We start from the raw sequence: 19,347 nt of genomic DNA, 5'->3' as shown, positions 1-19,347 counted from the left end.
ACATCCTTAAGCTATTAAGTGATTGAATACAGGCACTTCTAATCCTTGAAGCAGCACTCAAGGTTTCACTCCCACCTTTCCAAAAGCTTTGTCCTCAATACACACCCTAAACCCCTACTAATTTAGAGTAAATAATAATAATGATGGTGGTAATAATAACAATAGCTACCATTTATTGAGCACCTATTCTACTGTGTGCCAGGCACTGTGCTAGGCACTTTTCGTACAATATCTAATTTTAATCCTCACAACAACCCTGTGAGGTAGGTATTATTATCGTCATTTTGACATATGAGGAAACTGAGGCTCAGAGAGGTTAAATAACTCTCCTATCACGCGACCAAAAGTATAGCTGGGATTCAAACCCAAAACAACCTGACTCCAAATCCCATGCTCCTGTGAACTAGAGTAGAGGCAGAGGGGAGAGGAAGGGCCAAACTTAAGAAAGACTGTTGGAGTGAAATGGATATGATATACTGACTAGTAAGATATGGGGAGGAATTTAAGCCCATGAATGTTTCTAGTTGGTGAGCCTATGCAGAGTGTGAAGGTAACCAGAATTGGAATGCAGGAGGAACACACTTGGTCGGGGAAATGAGTTGAGTCCATATGGACATGTCTATGGAGATGTCCAGTGGGTAAAAATACAGATCTAAAGATAGAGGGAAGTTAGAGCTGGAGATATATATTTGGGAATCACAGCATATATCAGTGGCAGTTGAAGACATCAGTGTGGGTGACACCATTTTGGGAGTAAAGAGAGAGGAAAGAGTAGTGGACCAAGGATAGAATACAGGGACCCTGAAGGCATGAGCGATAGTGGAGGAATCCTCACGAGAGTCAGATACGGCAGAATCAGAGGAGGAAGGGAAGTACAGGAGGCAGCCCTAAAGTGGTGGCTAGAGGAAACCATGGTCTGGGTTGGGAGCAAACCTAGAACTCCCAGAAGGTAAGCAAGATTGAATTACACTTCTAACACAGACCTCATGCACCAAAAACCCCAGGGAATATTAAATCAATGAATGCCAAAATGCCCCTATCCCGCTTTGCCCCAAAGCCTGAAGCTTAAGACTTCATCTTACTCTTGACACTCCAGTCCTATGTGTATGGAAGTCTAGGTGAGCCAGAATTTACAGAAGAGGCTTATAGAGAAAGTCATGATCTGCTTAAAGGAGAGAATAAGATAAAAAACAAAACTTGGCATTCTGTCTGGAAGTCCCAGAAGTCCCCCTGCCCAACCTCGCTCTGGGTTATCATGGTGATTGTGAAAATGGGGAAAGGTGTGGGGGGTGGGGGGCAGGATGAGAACAGTTGCCTGGGGAAATCCTGTGCTAAGCCCAACCTGAGACCCAGCTTATGGGCTTTATCCAGATAGGAAGACATGTGTGGAAGGTTTGAGGGCTATGAGGAAAGTGATAGAAGTCAGGGGACCAGCCCCACAACCTCTTGGGAGATGACTAGGAGAGAGGGTCCAGCCCTCTGGTCAGGGACCGGCCCTTAGGCTTAAGTGAACTTGCATAGGTGTGTGTGTGTAGAAGACAGAGAGTCTGTGTGTTAGCTCTCTGGGGGGAAGGGGAACAGAGTCTTTCACACATGGGTCAGAGGCTGGAGCACTCCCCGGAAGCCTAGTGACTCAACATGTGTTGATTGTGGGGTGTGGGGGCTGAATATCCTTGGGAAGTTCTGAGGGGCTGCTGAAGCAGGGCTCCTGGTCTCCTCGGAGGCTGGGCCTCCCCTCGCAGAGTAGGGGGCTCACAGAAAGTCGAACAGCCCGAAATTCTTGGCTGCTCCAGGCCCAGGAAAAATTGGGGGAGGAAAAAAGAAAGAAAAGAAATGTTTCAGGCTCAGAAGTGAGATGAGCCTGCTGGTTAGTAGGTTAGGGGTCTGAAGGAACCAGCACACAAAGCAGGCATGGGAGGGGAGGGAGAGGTATGGGCATAGAGTAGAGAGGTTCTCTGGAATCCACTAGCAGCTCAGGCAACCGAGGGGGTCCCCTGGGCTTCTGCTAAGGCCGAACACAGGCAAGGTTAATGTGGATGGTTACTGGAGGAGACTACACCTCTAGGGGTCAAGACTGAGGCAGCAAGCCAGGGACAGTTAGGAGTAGGGGCAGATGAAGCAAGTCTGTTTTTTGTGTCAGTATGAAAGGGGAAAAGTCAAGAGATGGCACACATGCTTGAGGCGATGCCATTAATAGAGGGATGATGCAGATGATGCACCTGGAATGAATGGTGATAAGGAACTGAGGGTGAGGGAAGGAGGGGGGAAAGCGGGGTTTAGGGGTCTGCAGGCACTCAAGGGCACTGATGGGGTCAATTCCTTAAGTATGTATATGTTGTTGTAGGGAGAGGGAGATAGAAGGGAGAGGAGTAAGGAGCAGCACCAGCAAGTCGGGTCGCTGGGACATGAAGGATCCTAGGAAGTCCTGCGCAGCGGTTAGTGGGCAGAGGGACAAGCTGGGGCGGTGGCAGGTTAAGGGCTGCAGTGGGGATCAGTGAGTGCACCCCTCCCTGGCTGCACCCAGCGAGCAGTTAGCGCGCCTGGATTTAGTTCCGTTTATTTCCCTTTCAGGTATCAAAGTAAAAAAGACGGACGGAGAGAGGGACGCAGCCGGCCCAGGGCGGGGTGGGATGGAAGTGGGGGAGGGGCCCTGCTCACATCACATCCACAAAGAACTCACTGGGGTTTCCCATGGCCATGCGGAAGGACTGTCTGCTGGCGGTCAGTTCAGGGGGTACGGAGGCCAGGTCGCGGCCAGGAGGGGCTCCCGGGGGCCCCATGGCCGCGGGCGGTGGGGGCATCATCAGCATGGGGGGGCCGTAGAGAGGGGGCACTCCAGGGGGGCCATAGCTCGGATGCGTGTGATGGCTGCGCAGGCTGCTGGCCAGCGAGTGGTGGCTGCGGTGGCTGTGCTCGCTGGCGGCAGGACCCGAGCGCTCGCTGGGTGCCCGCTCCCGCGGCCCCCGCAGACTGCTGCGGGTCGTGTGGTCCGACTCGCTGCCGCTGCCGCCGGACTTCGAGTCCCCGGCCTTCGCGTCCTTCTCCTTCCGCCGGTCGCTGCCGCTGCGGTTGGAGCCACTGCTCCGGCTGCCTGTAGGGGACGGGCAGGGATGGGGTGGGGGACACTCAGGAGCTTGCAGAGAAACACGGGTCTCGCCTGTGGCCCCCTCCACGGCCCCCGCTGCCTTACCTTCACTGTGCTGACTGCTGGCGCTGCCCCCGCCATAGCTGTACCCCAGCTCCGGGAAACCTGGGTGTGGATTGTAGGGGTGCGGGGGAGGCGGGTACTGGTAAGGAAAAGCCATGGGCCAAGGGGCGGCCCCCGGATGCGGCAGAGGGGCCAGTGTATCCTGATCAGAGGCACCGCTGGAGCCATCATGATCGTGGAGGGAGAGGTTGGCCATGTCTGTAGAGGGGAGGAGAGGGCGAACAAGCTGGGTCAGCAGAGATGTCCCCAGCCTAGGGTGGTTGAGAGCATTTGGGAAGACAGCGACAGCAGTGACAGTGTCTTGCAGGAAGGGGAGGAGGCCAGGCCAGAGACCTCTCACTCCATCAGACTCCCTCTGCCACCCACCAGAGGTGGTGGGAGGGAGTCCCTGAAGAGCCAGCACCAAAGAAAATCATCCCCAGGAAGGCCCTGAGTCACCATTTCAGATGCTGAGGGCCAAATTCCAGTTCCCTGGAGGCCCACTACCAAGCTTTTGGCAGTTTCTCCTCCTTCCTCAGTGGACTGGAAGAAGGGTCAAAACTTGCATTTGGCAATTTTCTCCTCTGTTCACTTAGAGGGTAAAAGGGAGGGAGGGAATGTGGGAGGCTGAAATACCAGACAGACACCAGGTACTGCATACCTGCAATTCATCTCATGCAAACGTTACCACAACTCTATGAGGAAGGTATTAGTCACATTTTTTCCAGATGAGGAAAGTGAAGTCCAGATAGGTTAAATGACCATCCCAAACTACAGCCAGAGCAGAAGTGAAGAGTTGCTTATATTCTCTCTCCTTGACTTTCTAGATGCCATTACTAAGGACTAGGGAGCAGTTTAGGGAAATTTAGGTGAAATTTTGCCCTCCCTACTCACTTAGGACTAAAAAAATACCATTAAAAGTCAGAATAAACATACAGCTTTTCAGAGCCTCCCCAAACAGAAGGCCCTTGGCCCAGATCAATTTTCTGGTGCTGCTGGGGAGGGTGGGAGTGGGGTGGAAGGGTCCAGAAACAGAACAACTTAGATGCCTTCTCTGTGCTCTCCACCCCATTCCCAGCCAGGTCTGATTCTTCTCAGCACTTGAGTCACTGTATTAACATTACTTCTTTCATGACTCTCGCTCCCCCCCCATAAATTGTGCATAGGTTCCCACCAGTGCTGGAACTACCTGGAAGAACTGCTTGGGACACCCCTTGCTCACACCCCATCTTACCAGGTCTCAAGGCTCTGAGAGAGCTGTAATTGCTCTAGGAGCCAGCTGCCAGATACAGACTGAGCCCTTTGTTCCAAGGTCTTTAGGGAGCTGGCCCAAACTTACAGGGGAGAAGAGGCCAGAAGAGAGGACTGCAGCAGCCTATGGAGTCTACCAGCCAAACTATCAACCTGTCAAGGCTGGCAGCTAGCATGAGGGGTGGTATATGGGAAGCAGGGGCCTGCCTTGGTTCATGCCCAAAGAGCTGGTGACAGCTGCCAGGCTGTCGTCCCAAGGGGAGTGACTGTGTGCTTCTGGGGCTACCCAGGTCCCCAGCTCCTCCCTTTGAGCCTGCCATACTCCCAGCTGAGGAGACCTCAGGCAGTGAGAGGGAAAAGGTCCGTTCTGTCAGCATCTCCCTGAGCTGGGCCTCCGGTGGACTTGGTCCAAGGGTAGAATACCCAGAAGGCCCCTGGGAGGGAACAATGTCTCTTGAGCAAAAGTCACAGCTATCCTGAGAAGCTTTAGGTACCCCTGAAGGTTTGGGGCCAGGGTCAACTTCTGCTAATAATGATAATAATAACTACATTAGATTGAGTCTAAGAAGCCACTGATTATAAGATACACTCCAATTTCATAGATACTGAAATGTGAAAAAAATGTTCATCTTAAAATCAACTAAATGTATTATAAATGTATTATAAATCAACTAAATGTAATATAAACATTTTTAGAGCCCTTCCTATGGGCCAAAAATGGTGCTAAAAGCTTTATATACATTATCTTATATCATCTTCAAAACAGCTCTCTATGAGACAGGTTCTTACTAATACCTCCATCTTACAGATAGAGAAAATGAGGCACTGAGAGGCTGTGTCACTTCCTCACATTCACACAGTAAGGGTGGAGCTAAAATTTGAACTAAAAACTGTCTAACTCCATACCCTATGCATCTATCACTACTGTATGCGGCCATGCCAAAGCTGCTGAGGCCCAGGGACCGCACCTTCCCTCAGGGACTTGTGCTCTGCAGAAATAGTCTTTCTAGTCCCTAGAACCTAATATGAAGCATTTTAAGAGTTAGCTTTTGGACTCTACCACTGGGCTGAGAGAAGGCTCCCTCATGCAGAGGTGGCTGTTGGGGCTGGGCTTCAGCTCCCAGTCCTGAGCACTGTTGTCCTGTCTGTTTTGAGGACTCACCTTCCCAAGGGCTGTCCTCAGGCTCAGGAGAAGGGGGTTCTCTGCAGACCTCTCCTACTTAATAACCCTTACTGGCTTTGTACTCTCTCAGGATCAAGTCCAAACTCCTTGGTACAGCTTACAAAGTCCTCTACAACCTGGCCTTGATAGCTTCTCCAGCTTCATCCCAAGGTTCAACCCACCCTCAGGGGTCCTCAGACCCCTGTGGACTTGGGGCCTCAGGCCAGCCCCAGGTCCTGCCTTGGTGGAACCCACTTGGTGCTGGGAGGGTGAACAGGGGCCAAGGCTAGGAACTCTGGCCTTGCTGAGACAATGTTTCTGCAGCATCACACACCTAGGGCAGCCCCAGACGGTGGGAGACAAAAAGGCTCTGGAGCCAGAAAGTCCTAGATCCAAAGCCCAGCTCCTCTGCCTCTAGTGCAAAACCTGGGGTGGACTACTTCTACAAGTCTCAGTTTCCTCATCTGAAAATAAGCATAGTAATCCATCTCCCCAAGGATTGTGGGGGACGTTGTGAGGATTCAGTGAGAGAGTAAGATGATGCTTTAGAAACCATCAGCATGGTGCCAGGCACAGAGCAGGCGCTCAGAAAAATGCCAGCCCCAAGGCGGGGGGGTGCACGCCAGGTGAAGAGGCCGGACTGGGCTCTGCTTCTACCACAGAACTCTCAGGTCTTGAGGTTCCCCTAGCTCTGCTGCCCCCCCATCTGGGTTCCCTGGAGTCCACTGCCACATCCCTAGGTACCTCCCCACTCCCAGCCAGGAGACAGGGCAAGGAGATGGGAGAGGAACGCACTGCCACAGAGGTCGCCAAAGATGTAGTAGCACTGCTCGGAGAAGGTGATCTTGTTGACAGTGTGGCGGATGAAACCAGCTTTCAGCAGGTTGCTGGCATACTTGCGGGCCTCTCGCCGGTCAGTGAAGCCTTCGACGTTGTGGTACAGCCAGTCCACCACATCTGAGCCTGGGAGCAAGGCCACCACTTTATTGGAAGGCCCAGCTGACTTGGGCTCACCTGGCCTCACAGAAACTATGAGGCTGGTTCCAGCTCAAAGGAGTGGCCCAAGGGAGTTCTTGGACCTCTGGCTTGCTCTGCCCCACCACTCTCCACCCCATCCTTCATCCCACCATGGGATCCTCTCACCGATGAAAGCGTTGGGGATAGTAATCTTGAGCCACATGCGGTCACGGACCTCCAGCCCGGATTCAGGGGAGGCCATGGCTTTTACGATGGCGGCCATGTCACTGTGGATGGACAGGTGGAAGTCATCTAGGCCTGGGGGTAGGAGGCAGAATGGGGCTATGGAGTAAGGTACACAGGAGTTTACATTCCAGCTCTACCACCTAATAATAGGGACCAATGTTGGACAAATTACCAACTTCTTGGACACTCAGTTTCCCCTTCTATAAAAATAGGAACTTTAATATCAATTTTACAAGGACATCTGAAGAGAGAATTAAATAATGTAAATGAAGGTACTTAGCACAGTGTATAATGCGTCCTATTATAATAAAAAGGCAGTCATTTATTGAATGCTTACTTTATGCCACACACTGTGATTGATGCTTTACTTGTCATCTCTCATTAAACCCCCAGGAACCTGGTAAAGTGCATATCATTATTCCCATTTTACAAGAGGAAACTGAGGCTCACTGGGTGCTCAGTACACGTTCAGAAGCAAACTCTTTTTAGTGAGGGTTGGTGTCCACTGAGGGAAGCTGCAGAGTGAGGTAGCTGGAATGAACTGAGTCCCCTCTCCAGCCCCCTCTGACACTCAAGCAAGAGTCTCCACGTGGGCCTTCATCAGTCCCTCCCAGCTGGCGCTGTCTCTGGGCCCAGGGGACAGGGTTGGACACTCACGCTCTGTGTCAGGGATGGAGCTGGTGATGGAAGAGCTGGTGGAGGTGATGGTGCTCAGGGAAGGGCTCATGCCATAGGCAGGGAAGGTGCCAGTCATGGCTGCAGTATGGGAGACCCAGGCTGCGGGGTCAATGGGCCGGATGGGCTCACCTGCAGGGAGGATGAGGAGTCAGGGGCTGCCCACCCTGCCCACTGCTGGGCCCAACAGGATAGGTGTGAGGGTTCAGGGTAACACAGAGGAAGGAGAGACAGGGCTCATGTATGTCAAACATCAGCTTTAGGGCAAGTGCCCCATCCACTTACTCCTGGGTAATGTGAAGCAACCACGTGGACTTGGGTCCCAGCACTTGGCTACAGTCAAGGTGATGGGCCTGAAAGCACGGGTGTCCCTAGTGAGGGCAGGATGTGTGGAGGCCAAACCAAGCCCCTTGCCTAATAGCCAGGAATGCCTGCCCCCTCCTCCTCAGTGCCCCATGCCAGCCATACCCTGGTTTGTGCACAATCTCCCGCAGTACCCGGACCGCATCGTCATTACTCATGTTCTCAAAGTTGATCTCATTTACCTGGGAAAGAGGACCAGAGATGAGATGAGCAGCGGTGTAGGGGAGGTGGGTAGGGAAGCTGAACTTGGTGGGCCAGGAGGTCTTCCCCTACTAAGAATCAGGGTACAGAAGGCATGGACCCCATCCCTGTCCACACCCCTCCCCCACGGTGGGCAATGGTACCTGTAGGAGCATATCTCCTGGCTCGATGCGTCCATCAGCAGCCACGGCCCCACCCTTCATGATAGAGCCAATGTAGATGCCTCCGTCACCACGCTCGTTGCTTTGGCCCACAATGGAGATGCCCAAGAAGTTATACTTTTCTACAGGTAGTAATAAGACCTTGAGAGGGGAGCAAGGTTCCTACCCAAATTCCAAGCCCCTCATTAGAAAAGCGTAGAAAGGGACAAAAATGAACAGTTATTAAACCCAAATCAGGCACTGTATTTGGCATGCTCAAATATGCCTTCATTTAATCCTTTTTGGCTGTGAGGTAGGGACTCATGCTCAGTTTACAGAGCAGGCAACTGAGGTTCAGAGAATTTAAGTGACTTTTCTAAGTCATGAAGTGGCAGAGCCAAGATTAAAACTCAGACTTAAATTCCAAAGTTGGGACTCTTTTCACTATATCCAGCTATCTCCTAAAGAAGAACACCTAGGGCAGAAATCAGACAAGAAGAATTCAATGGCTGAAAAATGGGCGTGGGAGGAGGAATCACTTCATCTAGGAAGCCTTCCTGGATGTCATTCTCTGCTTCCACAGTTCTCTGTGCTTCTCTCTCATAGCCCTGATCATGAGATACTGAAATGACTGGTTTATATACCAGTTTATGCTTACGAAAGACAGCTCCTTGAGGGCAGGGGACATATCTTGTGCCTCTCAGTGTCTGGCATGTTGCAGGGGCTCAAGAGTGATGTTTCACCAGACTCACCCATGTTGAGAGTGACTGTGATGATGTTGAGTGACATGGTGGAGTCCGTGATGCTGCTGAAGGACGAGGACTAGAAGAAACAGAGGCCCTGAGCAGCAGGCAAGGGTGGCAGGACCTTGCTGCTCCCACCTAGCTCCTCATCGAGGTGAGCCCTCAGTACCACCTCCCCTCTAAGGTTCCAAACCATGACCCAAGGGGAGGGATCTAAGGAGGCACAAACCCTGGCCCTGCCTGGGCAGGAGGGCTTGGTCTCCCCCACCCACCCTAGCATCTCAGCCCCGTACCCGCTCAATCCTCGAAACCTTCTGCTTCCGCCGCCGCCGCTTGTGTCTTCTCATCAGGCGTGAGGCGCTGCTCTGCTCTGTGGAGCTGCTGAACCTGTGGGGCCCACAGTCGTTCCCCACCAGGCTTGCCCAGCCCTGCCCCATAAGAGGCACCACAGGGCCCAGGTCCTCACCACAAAGCCTACATCCCACCCAGGGGCCCAGCGTCCTCAGGGTTCAGGGCTCCTCCAGGGTCACTTGCCCCACAGTATCCATGAAACCAAAGCCCCACCTGCTGGTGGAGTCATCCTCATCCGAATCAAAGAAGCTGGTGGTCTCCAACTCGCTGCTCATAAGGGTGGATGAGCTATCATAACCCCCTGGCTCTCGCCGCCGCTCCCCCTTTGCAGTTCCATTTAGCCGAGTTGCTGCAGGGGATGGAGGCAGCTGGGTTCACAGTGCCCCATGCAGGAGGGAAGGGAGGAGAGGGACGGGCCAGGGGCTGCACTGGGGCCAGGCATATCCAGAGCTCAGGGAGTAGGGCAAAGGGGTGGGTAGCTGAGTGGAAGCTCTGGGGAGGTAATTGGTGGGGAAGGTGTCTGTTCAGGGAAGACGCACTGTGCTCAGGGCCATCCCTCCGGCGTGGCCGCTCCCGCTGGGCAGACACCAGGGAGTCGGTCTCTGTGTCATTGTCCAGGTTCTCCTGGCTGCCCCCACCAGCATGAGGGCTGCAGGGAAGAGATGTCTTCGTGGGGGAGGGGGCAGGCTGGGGGCTCCCTCCCCCAGCCCTGAGCTGAGCTGACGCAGCCCTCTCCCATGGGCCCTCCCCACCCCCAGGTCACACTCACTGGAAGGATGGGGGCCGGGAGTCCCCAATGCCTCCCGTGCGCTCCATGGGTGGTGGCAGTTCTGATGGGTTGTCAGCACAGAAGGGAGCTGGATCTGGGTGTGAGCCCTCAGCCGACACCAGCTGATGGGGACAAAATGGGTGGGTAGAAGAGTGCAGGGGCCCCAGGGAAAAGGGGATAGGCTTCTGGCAGGACACGAAGACTTGGGGAGAATGAAGCAGGGCACATGGAGGGAGAAGAGACAGGACTGTGCAAGGTCAGCTAAGATGAAGAACGGACCCACTGGTGGGCTGATGGGGAGGCCATGAGGCATGGGCTGGGGAAGTTGGATGGAGGCAGAGAGCAAGGGTCAGAGGTCCATGGTAGAAGTCAACAGGTAATAGAAGGGAACCTAAGACAAAGTGCTTCAAAGGACATAGGAGACTTTTTGTCTCCAATGTGTTTCTGTCTTTCCCTTTCCCCATTTCCCACAACCCCTCCCCCTCTCTTCACCAAGGCTACAGACTCTAGGGTGAGAGACAGTTCATTTAGAAAACTCAAGGAAGATTCAAATACTGAAGCAAAAGACCACAGTTTCAGCAATGCCTTTCCTCCATCCAGGCCACTGCAGGAACTCAGGTGGAGGGAGGGCTGAGGGGGGCTCCTTACCCAGGACACCACCCGGCCATTGAAGCAGGGAAGCTTGGCGTTGTCATCCGAGATCTCCTCCTTTACCACTCTGTAGGGAAAGGGGGATGTCAGAGTGAGCTTTCTGGGGTGGAAATGGAGGCATCCTCACAACCCCAACTTCTCAGGGGTTCCTCCACCCTAAACTAGGAACCAAACCACCAGCACCAGCCTGTTCAAATGGGAGCAGGGGTGGGGTGACCCAGGGATGGCTCTTTGTCACCACCAGGAAGACACTAGCCCTGCCCAAGCCACTGCCTTCCTGGGGCATCAGTCATCTCAGTCACCTGCCTCTCAGTCATCAGGTGATTGCAAATCACACCTGACAAATCACTGTCCCCCATGAGTGCAGTTACCCTCTAGAATCTTGAGAGAGCTGCATCCATCCCCAATGTGGCTCTCCTAGGCTGGATTTTATCTTTCCCTCTGTCCCTAAAGTAGGAAAAACCATACCCTTATTACTATCCTCCCCTTTTCAGTTGGGAATCCTGACATTCTTCTTGGAGGTGTGGATGAGAAATTTAAAGAAATTAGGAAAGAGAAGGGGAGAAGGCATTTACTGAACATCCTTCATTGCCATTATGACACTAATTGCCATTATGACAACTGCTCTCATTTATTGAGCACAGATTATGGCCACGCACTAAGTTAAGTTAAGCACTTTACTTCTATTATTTCATTTAATACACGCAGAAATGCAATGAAATAGATACAGATGGGGAAACGAAGGCTCAGTAGGTTCAGAAATTCCCCTATAGTCACATTGTTAATAAGTCAAAAGGCTAGAATTTGAATCCTGGTCACCCTGACTCCAAAGCCTGTATTCTTACCTATTATACTATCTTATCTCCCTAGAGTTAGAATGCATAATCGTCACATCAGCCTCATTGTATAGGCAAATATGATCCTGATTTTATGAATAAGGAAACTGAAAAACATTTTGTCACTTGTCCAAGGTCACTGAGCTAGATGTCAGAGCTGGAATTCAACCCCAAGCTCGTTTGACTCCAAACCCTATATTCTCTCCACGGTATTTCACATTCTATTCTGTACAGTGACGGAGGCAATGAGGGTCTGTGTGGATGGTGGGGGTGCGGGAGAAAGTAATGTGGAGCATGGGGGTGATAGGATGTAGTCTGAGGCATGGAGTTTGGCCTAGGGCATGCAGTGAGGCGACATATCAGACCACAACTATAGCTTGGGGCCAGGAGAGGGAACAGAAAAGTTTGAGGCCCCTCAGACTGCATCAAACACCCTAGGAGCACAAAGCTGGAAAGCCGTGATCAGGGGCAGGAGGAAGACACATGCCTGGAGTTACGAGCAGAGAGGAAAGACAGCAAGGAAGGAGGGTGGGAAGGCCAGTTCCTCCCTTATTCTTGGAGCTGCTCCTGCCCAGAGCTGGGAATGTGCTTGGCTTCTTGTGATGCTCGCATTCTTGGACTCATAGCCAAATTCGAAGGCCAAGCCTGTCCTCCTCCCTCTCATCCAGCTCTGGCTCCTCTGGTTTCCAACCCCCCCAGCGACCCCACGAAAGCAGCTCAAATCATCCTATTCAGGCCCACCATGGCAGAAAGCCTGGAGACAGAACAGGCTGGAAAGAAGGGAAACAGAGATAACTCAGACCCACCAGCCAGTCTGACCACAGGCTACCTCAAGCTTATAGCCCCCATGGGAACTGAGGCAGGGACTGTGACCTGCTTTGGAACACAAGGAACACAAGGCAGGGACTGTGACCTGCTTTGGAGAGGGTCTCCCTGTGGTGAGAAACTGCCGCTGACTCCCCACCACCCAATCCCCACCACACAGCTCGATGCTACAGATGTTTCCCCTATTTCTGGGGGTCACCGACAGGTCGCCAAGGCTCTGCTGACTAACAATGATCAGCTGATCTTCAGCAGCCTTGGGGGACCTCAGACAGGCCTCCTCCTCCCACCATGGAGCTGAATGGCTCAGGGTTCCACAGCACTTATACACTCACACACACACACACACATCCACACCCCAAGTGGAATCAGACAAATCTGGGTTTAAATTCCAATTCTGCCACTTATTAGCCCTCCTATTTTAGAGAAGTTTCTTAACTCTTTGTCTCAGCTTGGTAAAGTGGGATTTGTAAATGCCTGGCATGGTCCAGGCATACAATAGAAGCTAGTTACTAACTTTGTCAATTTTTTTTTTTGCAAGATCCATACTCTAACTAGGTGTAAGTTTCTAAGTGCAGGGATGAAATAAATCTGCTTATTACTCATTGTTCATTCAGTTAAAAAGCTTTCGTTGAGAGCTAAGTGGGCTTTAAGTTTTGTGTTTGCCACTGCATGGACCTCAAGAAGCATCAGACCTGGAGTCTGCCTTGTCCTTGGAGGTTACTGTCCAGTGCATGGTTCATGTAAGTATACTGCAAGTGGGAAGTGCTCAGAGCTGTAACAGCAGCAGATGTGTTCACTGGACTGACATCTGCTGAGTATTAGTGTCAGGTCATGGCTAGGAGCTGACTAGGTATGAAGATAAATTGGAATAAGTGCCATAACTTTAAAAGTCCAACCCAGAGCAAAGGAGAATTTGGACCTGGGGAAGACAAGGGAAGAGAACTGCTCCAGGTAGAAGGCCCGGAGGCAGGCCAGTGGTGATATGGAGCGGGGAAGCAACATGGGAAGTCGGGTTAGTGGCCCGACTTCCCATATTGTTCCTGCCACAGCTCAAGGCCTCTTTAACAGTGGTACCTTGATCTTCCATCCATCATCTCCTCAGTGTTGAAAATGTTTACTCTTCCGCCATTTCCCAAATACTGTAAGAGGCTTGGGCCTACCATGAACTTGACAAATACTCCTGGAGACCAGATGGGAGTTAGGAGTCCTCAGGCCTTACACACCAGAGGGTGAGCTTGGAGAGCCTGAGGAGACAGCGGCCCCTCTCCTCTGACCCTCTTTCCCATCTGTCAGCAAGGGTCGCTGGCCTCTGCCCGAATCACCTCTCATGGGGCTACTGACAGCCCTATCACCTTTACAGTCTGCCAAGGCTCAACATTTCTCTTTGAGAGGATGTATCTGTTAAATGATGATGATAGTAATCCCTACAATTATGTGATTAAGGCCTTAGATTTTGGAGCCAGCTTCCTAATGTTGAATCAAGATCTGCCACTTCTTAGTTGTGTGACTCTGGGTAAGTTACTTAAGTTTTCTGTGCTCTAGTTTCCTCATCCAGAAACCAGGGATATTACTACCTATTCCATAGGGTTATTAAGAGGATTGAATGAGTAAAAGAGTTGAAAATCATTTAGATGAGTGTCTGCACACAGTAAGCACCATAAAAAGAGTTTGATAAATAAATGAAAAAAAATATATATATATGTATATTCCTCAGCAATTAGTCCTCTGTGACAAGATAGCCCTACCAGGTCTTCTGCTCATTAATTTCTCTGAGGATAAAAACAAAATCAATCTCCTTCACTTCATTTTTATCATTCTTCTCAACCCTGCTAGAATGGTGTACTCTAATATTTTGCAAAGGGTGGTTCAAGTACCACTAATGAATGCAAGATGGCTTCAGGTGTATCTGAATGAATGTTTAATTCAAGAGTTAAATATTTATTTTTAACATATTTTAGAAAGAAATATAAATAGAAAATCAGACCTGTGGTTTCATATTATTGATTGGGTCAAACTAAGAAAGAGTGCGTGGAGTGACAGCGGATTTACAGAACAGTACTAAGTAAACAGTGAGTGGATGTAGTAGGGGCCCGCTATGACTGCAGTTAGGCCTGGTTTGACAGCAGCCTGGGGCGAGTGGGAGGCAGCCCACAGAGGTCTAGGCTTAGAAGGTGGGGGCTAGGTCCAGTGGGCTCTGGGATGGGTCAGGGTGGAGACACAAGTCTAGCCTAGTCCCTCAAGGCACCTGGCCCCAGCACACTGGACTTTTACCCTATTCCATACCCCGAGGCAGTATCTTGGTCTCTTCTAACTCCATTCTTCTCTTACCAGGCCAAGACATCTGCCCTCCTTACTCCCACCCCTTGCAGATAGATCCCTCTTCAGAAACTTCCAATCAGGAGTGTCCATCTCTAGACTGTAGCCAGACAATCATTACAACACCAGGGGTACCCCACCCCAAGGCAGGAACAACAGAAACAAGAATAGGTTAGAAGCAGCATAGCACTTCCCACTGTACAAAGCACTTTCACACATATGATCTCATGGCTCATCAAACCCTGAGTTCCAGGGGGAAAGTTGACAGCAAAACATGCCAGGCAGAAGAGAGAGAAGGTGCTAGCTTCCCAGAGCCGGGAGGGCCGCGGTCCTTGGTGAGAAGCCAGGCTGATGAACACTGGGGAGTAGAATGTCTCCCCTCACTCAGCTCTGGGCCTCAGCACCAAAGAGCAGTGTAGGCCTCAGGCTACCGCTAGAGAGGCAGCCTTTAGGCCTGGAGGGCCTGGGGAAGGCCTTCCCCACAGGCCTCCAGGCCCAGTGCCCAGTTAGTGTGGAGCAGGCTAGTGTGGGGGCCTCCCCCTTCCCTCAGTCCCCTGGGATTTGGGGGGTGGTGAGGGGATTGGCTAGGCTCCCCCTCCCAGGCCAGCTGCTACAGAACCTTCCGGCTCCAACATTCCATCCCCTCTTAAAGGGGAAGTCACTCTTCCAAACTCCGCCTGTCCAAAGCCCTGCAGCTGGGTGGAGGAGAAGACCCCGCCAGGGAGGGGAAGATGAACACTAAAAGACCCTTCCTGGCCCTCCCATCCAGGCTCGGAGGCCCTTTCCAAGGTCTCCCCCTTGGACACCATCTGGAGGAAAGAGGCCCCAATTCTGTGATGAAATCAGCACCTGGGCTAGTGGGGACTCCTTCTTAAGAGGTGCGGCGCTCTGCTCCCTGACAACATCCTTAACACCCCACAGGGGAGAGGGGAGACAGCAAAATAAACAACAGACCTGCAGGCCTGAGCACCCCCACCGCCGATCAGTTCAAAGACCCACAGCATAGCCCTTAGATGCAAGATACTCCAAACATGGCTCTGAGTTGTGGAGCTGAAAAGATGGAGAAGGTGAAGGCCGAGTGCCAAACACCCCAAGTCTCTGCTAGAAAGGTGGCTCCGTTGGCAGGAGGAGGGCTGGGGACCGCGCTCGAGAGTCGGCTGGAGGAGGGGGGTGTCTGTGTGGGCAGCTGGTCTCTGAGGACGTGAGCGGGCTGAAGGGACTGGAACTGGCTGCTCTTAGGGAGTTGGACCATCCCCTAAACTAGGGTGCCAAGGTCCCTCACAAGAAGGCAAAGGAGAGTCCCTAGAGGGGCTGGAACTATAGCCTCGGAAAAAACCAACAGGGGCCAAATGGCTGAGTCGCCCCTAGAATCCAACGTAGGGCTAGAAACCAGTATAGCAAGGGGAGTCCGAACCGGCTGAGTGGGCCCCTAGAAGTCGGAGGGGCCGGGGTCCCCCGGAGGCGAGGCGGGGCCATCCTCACCCGAAATCGTCGTCCATAGACTTGAAGAAGAACTTATAGCTGGGTCGCTGCAGAACGCCCTTAAAGTCCGCCAAGGTGACGCGCTCCGCGGGCAGGGGCAGCTTCACCAGGTACGGCGTCTCCTGCCCGTCCAGGTGGTAGATGATCTTCGTCTCGCCCATGGCTCCGGCCTCGGGCCCGGCGGCCCGCGCGCTGCCTGCTCGGGCGGCCGGGCCGGGCCTCTCGGGCGGCGGCGGCGCTCGGCGCGGCCCAGCGGCTCAGCCCAGCTCCGCGGCCGGCCGCGGCGCCAGCTCCCTTGTTCTTCGGCCGCTCCCGGGTCCCAGCGCCGCCTGCCGCCGTCGCGGCCACCGCTTCCGCTCCCCACTCTCCGAGCTCTGCTGGCGACGGCGACTCTTCCGGTGGCCACGGCCCTCCCGGCTCTAGGCTGCGGCCGGGTCCCCTCCCCTCCCCCGACCCCGGCGCGGCCCCGCCCCGCCCCGGCGCGGCCCCGCCCCCGGCCGCCGCCGAGCTGCGCTGGCCTAGCGGCAGATAGCCTGGCCCTCGCCTGGACCCCGTGGACACTCCGCCCACCGGCCTGGCGGTGCTCCGGTCCTGCGATCCGGCCCCAGGCCCGCGGGGAGCGTGGCGGCGGTCGCCTAGGCCCCTAGAGATGGAAGGGCAGATCTCTCCAGGATGGCTGCGTTCCCGAATTCTTCAAGGTTCTTGCTCTAGACCGAAGGGGGATGGCTGCTTCTCTGCCCCTGGGGAGGGTTGTAATGCAGGGGTCGTTTTGCTCCCAGAAAAGTGGGGAGGACACGGTTTTGACAACGCAGCGCTGTTGGAAAGTGACAGTTGGAAAGTGACCTCTACATGGCTTTTTAGGGTCTGTTGAGGAGCATTAACTGCTGTCATCGAGTCTACCAAACTGAACTCCCTGAGGACAGAACAAGATTGAGATCTGAGTCCTCATAACCTCAGTACTTAGGTGCAAAGTAGTGGTTCAATAAGTGGATTGAATGCAGAATGAGTACAAGAATGAAGATACATGTGTGACTGGAACATGAAGTCTCAAACCAGAACTAGTTATAATCGGTTCCTGACAGATCTCCTCACCCCTTAGCTTTTAATTCGTTTAATAAATATTGAGTGCCTGTTATGTGCAAGGTATACTGCAAGAGATACAGCAAAACAAGACAGGTAAGGCTGCTCTCAGGACCTTTACGCATCTGGAAAGAGGAACACAGAGCTTGTAAATAACTAACTTCAGAGTGACAAATGCTATGAAAAAGATAAAATGGAGTGATGTGATAGGAAAGAGGAATAGTATTCAAAAAAGGCCTCTTCCATTTGAACTAAGACCTAGAACTAACAAGGAAGCAGCTATAAGAAGGTCTGGTCTAGGGAAAGAGCATTCCAGGCAGAGAGCACAGCCAAGCATAAAGGCTCAAGACAAGAATAAACTTGCCCAATTTGAGGAACAAAAAGAAGGCCATTGTGACTACAGGGATAGTGGGAGATGAGGCTTGGAAAGTAAACTGAGACCAGATTGCATAGGCCACAGTAACAAGCGTGGGATCCTCCCAATCCGTTTTGTATACTGTTGTCAAATTAGCTTTTCAAGACTAAGGACCTCTTTCAGACACCTCTTCCAATCAAAACCCTCTCCACATCTCCCAATGCCTTTCCAATAGCTATAGCATGATATTCAAAGCCCTCCATAATTTAACCTCTACCTACCTTTACAGCATTTTTATCATTACATCCTGGCTGAAGTTTTGACTTAAGCAATTCAACCCATTTGCTAGCCTCTGCACACACCTGGTATATTTTCACTCATATCCTTCCCTTTAAATTTTTATCAAACTATTATGTGTGCTTAGTCAAATAGCATTAAGAAAGATTTTTAACAGTAGTCTTCTATCGCATTTTCATCCTCACTCCAGTGTGTGTGTGTGTATGTGTATTTTTTAGCTCATACTATTTTTTTTCCCTGAGGAGGGGGTGGGGGAAAGTAGTCTGAATTGGGTTATAATGCCCCCATGTAGGGTACCTCAACTCAGCCATTGAACTCACTTCGTACGTAGGCCACGAGTCTGTTCCAAGCACAGGTTAAGCGGTCATCTGCTAGGACTCTCCCCGAGGGCGGATACACGGCATCTCCTGTCCCCTCTGCCCTAGCCCCAGAGGTTCCTTCTCTGGGAACTTACCTTACATAAGCTCAGGGAGGGCCCTATTGGGGCTGCTTTTGGCCCCGGTCTCAGACTTTCACAGGGGACGTGGGGTAGAGTTACTAAATGCACCCAGCTCGTGGCCCCACGGATGTTTCCTTCCACCCTGTAGCTCCTATTTCTTAATTTATGCATTCTGGACATTGTTTATTTATTTCCAATTTTGATTGATGAATTTATCTTTCTCCCATCTCCCCCTAACCTCTTAACTTTACAAAATCACACTTTTTGGTTAAAAATAATATAGTACTTAGTATTGATATTTTGATTATGAATAAATGCTTCCTTTAAAACTTTTTCTCCAGCGTTCATCACTGCCTTGCTTTTTCATTTGCTTTGTTTTTTATATAGTGTACTTATCATTAAGACTTTCCACATAATCTAAGTTTCTCAGTACATGTTTTACTCATTCAGTCCAATGTACTAGATAATCCAACCGTTTTCTATCTTGGAGCCTTCCATTCCATTGTTCTGGTCTGTGCTGCTGACTGTCTCAGCCTGTGAACAGATGTCATCCTGGGACTTCGCTATATCATTCTCAGAATTCCCTTTACCTCTCCTCTGTGTTGGATCGGTTTCCTGGATACTTTACTTCTTTGCTTTAGTAAAGCACATCCCCTGGTAGTGTCCCTTGAAAGCATGGGAAATCAAAATCTGAGGGGGAACTTGAAAAGGTGAAAGTATGATTCTGAGTTGAAAGTAATTTTCCTTCAGAATTTTGAAGGAATCACTCCATTGTCTTCTAACTTCCAGTGTTGCTGTCAAGTGGTCAGTGTGATCTCTTTACTTTTTCTAAGCATTTGTACACAACTTATTTTAAACTCTTTGTAAGTCTTTAGGAAGTTATCTTTATCCCTGGAGGTTCTGAAATTTCTTGGTGATGTGCCTCATTTACTGTGCTAGGTGTTTGGTGAGCCCTTCCCATCTGGAAATTCAACAATATTTTCTTGACTTATTTAATAACATCACGACTGTTTTTCCTGTT

The 19,347-nt window shown here is 51.5% G+C and overlaps 1 protein-coding gene across 2 annotated transcripts; it reads right to left on the bottom strand.

The window, feature by feature from the left end:
• Positions 1 to 150: 150 nt before the first annotated feature.
• DVL3 (dishevelled segment polarity protein 3) lies at positions 151 to 16,599 on the bottom strand. 2 transcript variants are annotated; one of them, XM_006201047.4, is made up of 15 exons: positions 16,156 to 16,599; positions 10,694 to 10,763; positions 10,046 to 10,167; positions 9,816 to 9,925; positions 9,490 to 9,625; positions 9,219 to 9,312; positions 8,935 to 9,004; positions 8,186 to 8,325; positions 7,947 to 8,023; positions 7,764 to 7,831; positions 7,461 to 7,610; positions 6,744 to 6,875; positions 6,396 to 6,563; positions 3,191 to 3,406; positions 151 to 3,091 (listed from the first exon to the last, which is right to left on the bottom strand). In XM_006201047.4, exons 1-15 carry the CDS (start codon positions 16,314 to 16,316, stop codon positions 2,655 to 2,657), a joined length of 2,151 nt encoding a protein of 716 aa, XP_006201109.2. In that variant the 5' UTR covers positions 16,317 to 16,599; the 3' UTR covers positions 151 to 2,654. The 2 variants fall into 2 exon arrangements, with proteins under 2 accessions (XP_006201109.2, XP_072818200.1); XM_072962099.1 differs by lacking the exon at positions 16,156 to 16,599 and adding an exon at positions 11,165 to 11,202.
• Between the last annotated feature and the right edge of the window lie 2,748 nt (positions 16,600 to 19,347).

Source organism: Vicugna pacos, chromosome 1 (assembly GCF_048564905.1).
Source record: "Vicugna pacos chromosome 1, VicPac4, whole genome shotgun sequence".
NCBI lineage: Eukaryota > Metazoa > Chordata > Mammalia > Artiodactyla > Camelidae > Vicugna > Vicugna pacos.
The sequence above is the reverse complement of the archived record's forward strand: the minus strand, read 5'-3'. Positions and strand labels throughout refer to the sequence as shown.

What these genes read in the sequence shown, in the direction of transcription:
- DVL3 (XM_006201047.4), bottom strand. Translation starts at nt 16,316, where the DNA reads ATGGGCGAGACGAAGATCATCTACCACCTGGACGGGCAGGAGACGCCG. An exon ending in GAGATTGTGCACAAACCAGG is followed by an intron (nt 7,832 to 7,946) that starts GTATGGCTGGCA and finishes CCGTGCTTTCAG; the next exon opens with GCCCATCACCTTGACTGTAG. An exon ending in CTCCATCCCTGACACAGAGC is followed by an intron (nt 6,876 to 7,460) that starts GTGAGTGTCCAA and finishes TCCTACCCCCAG; the next exon opens with GCCTAGATGACTTCCACCTG.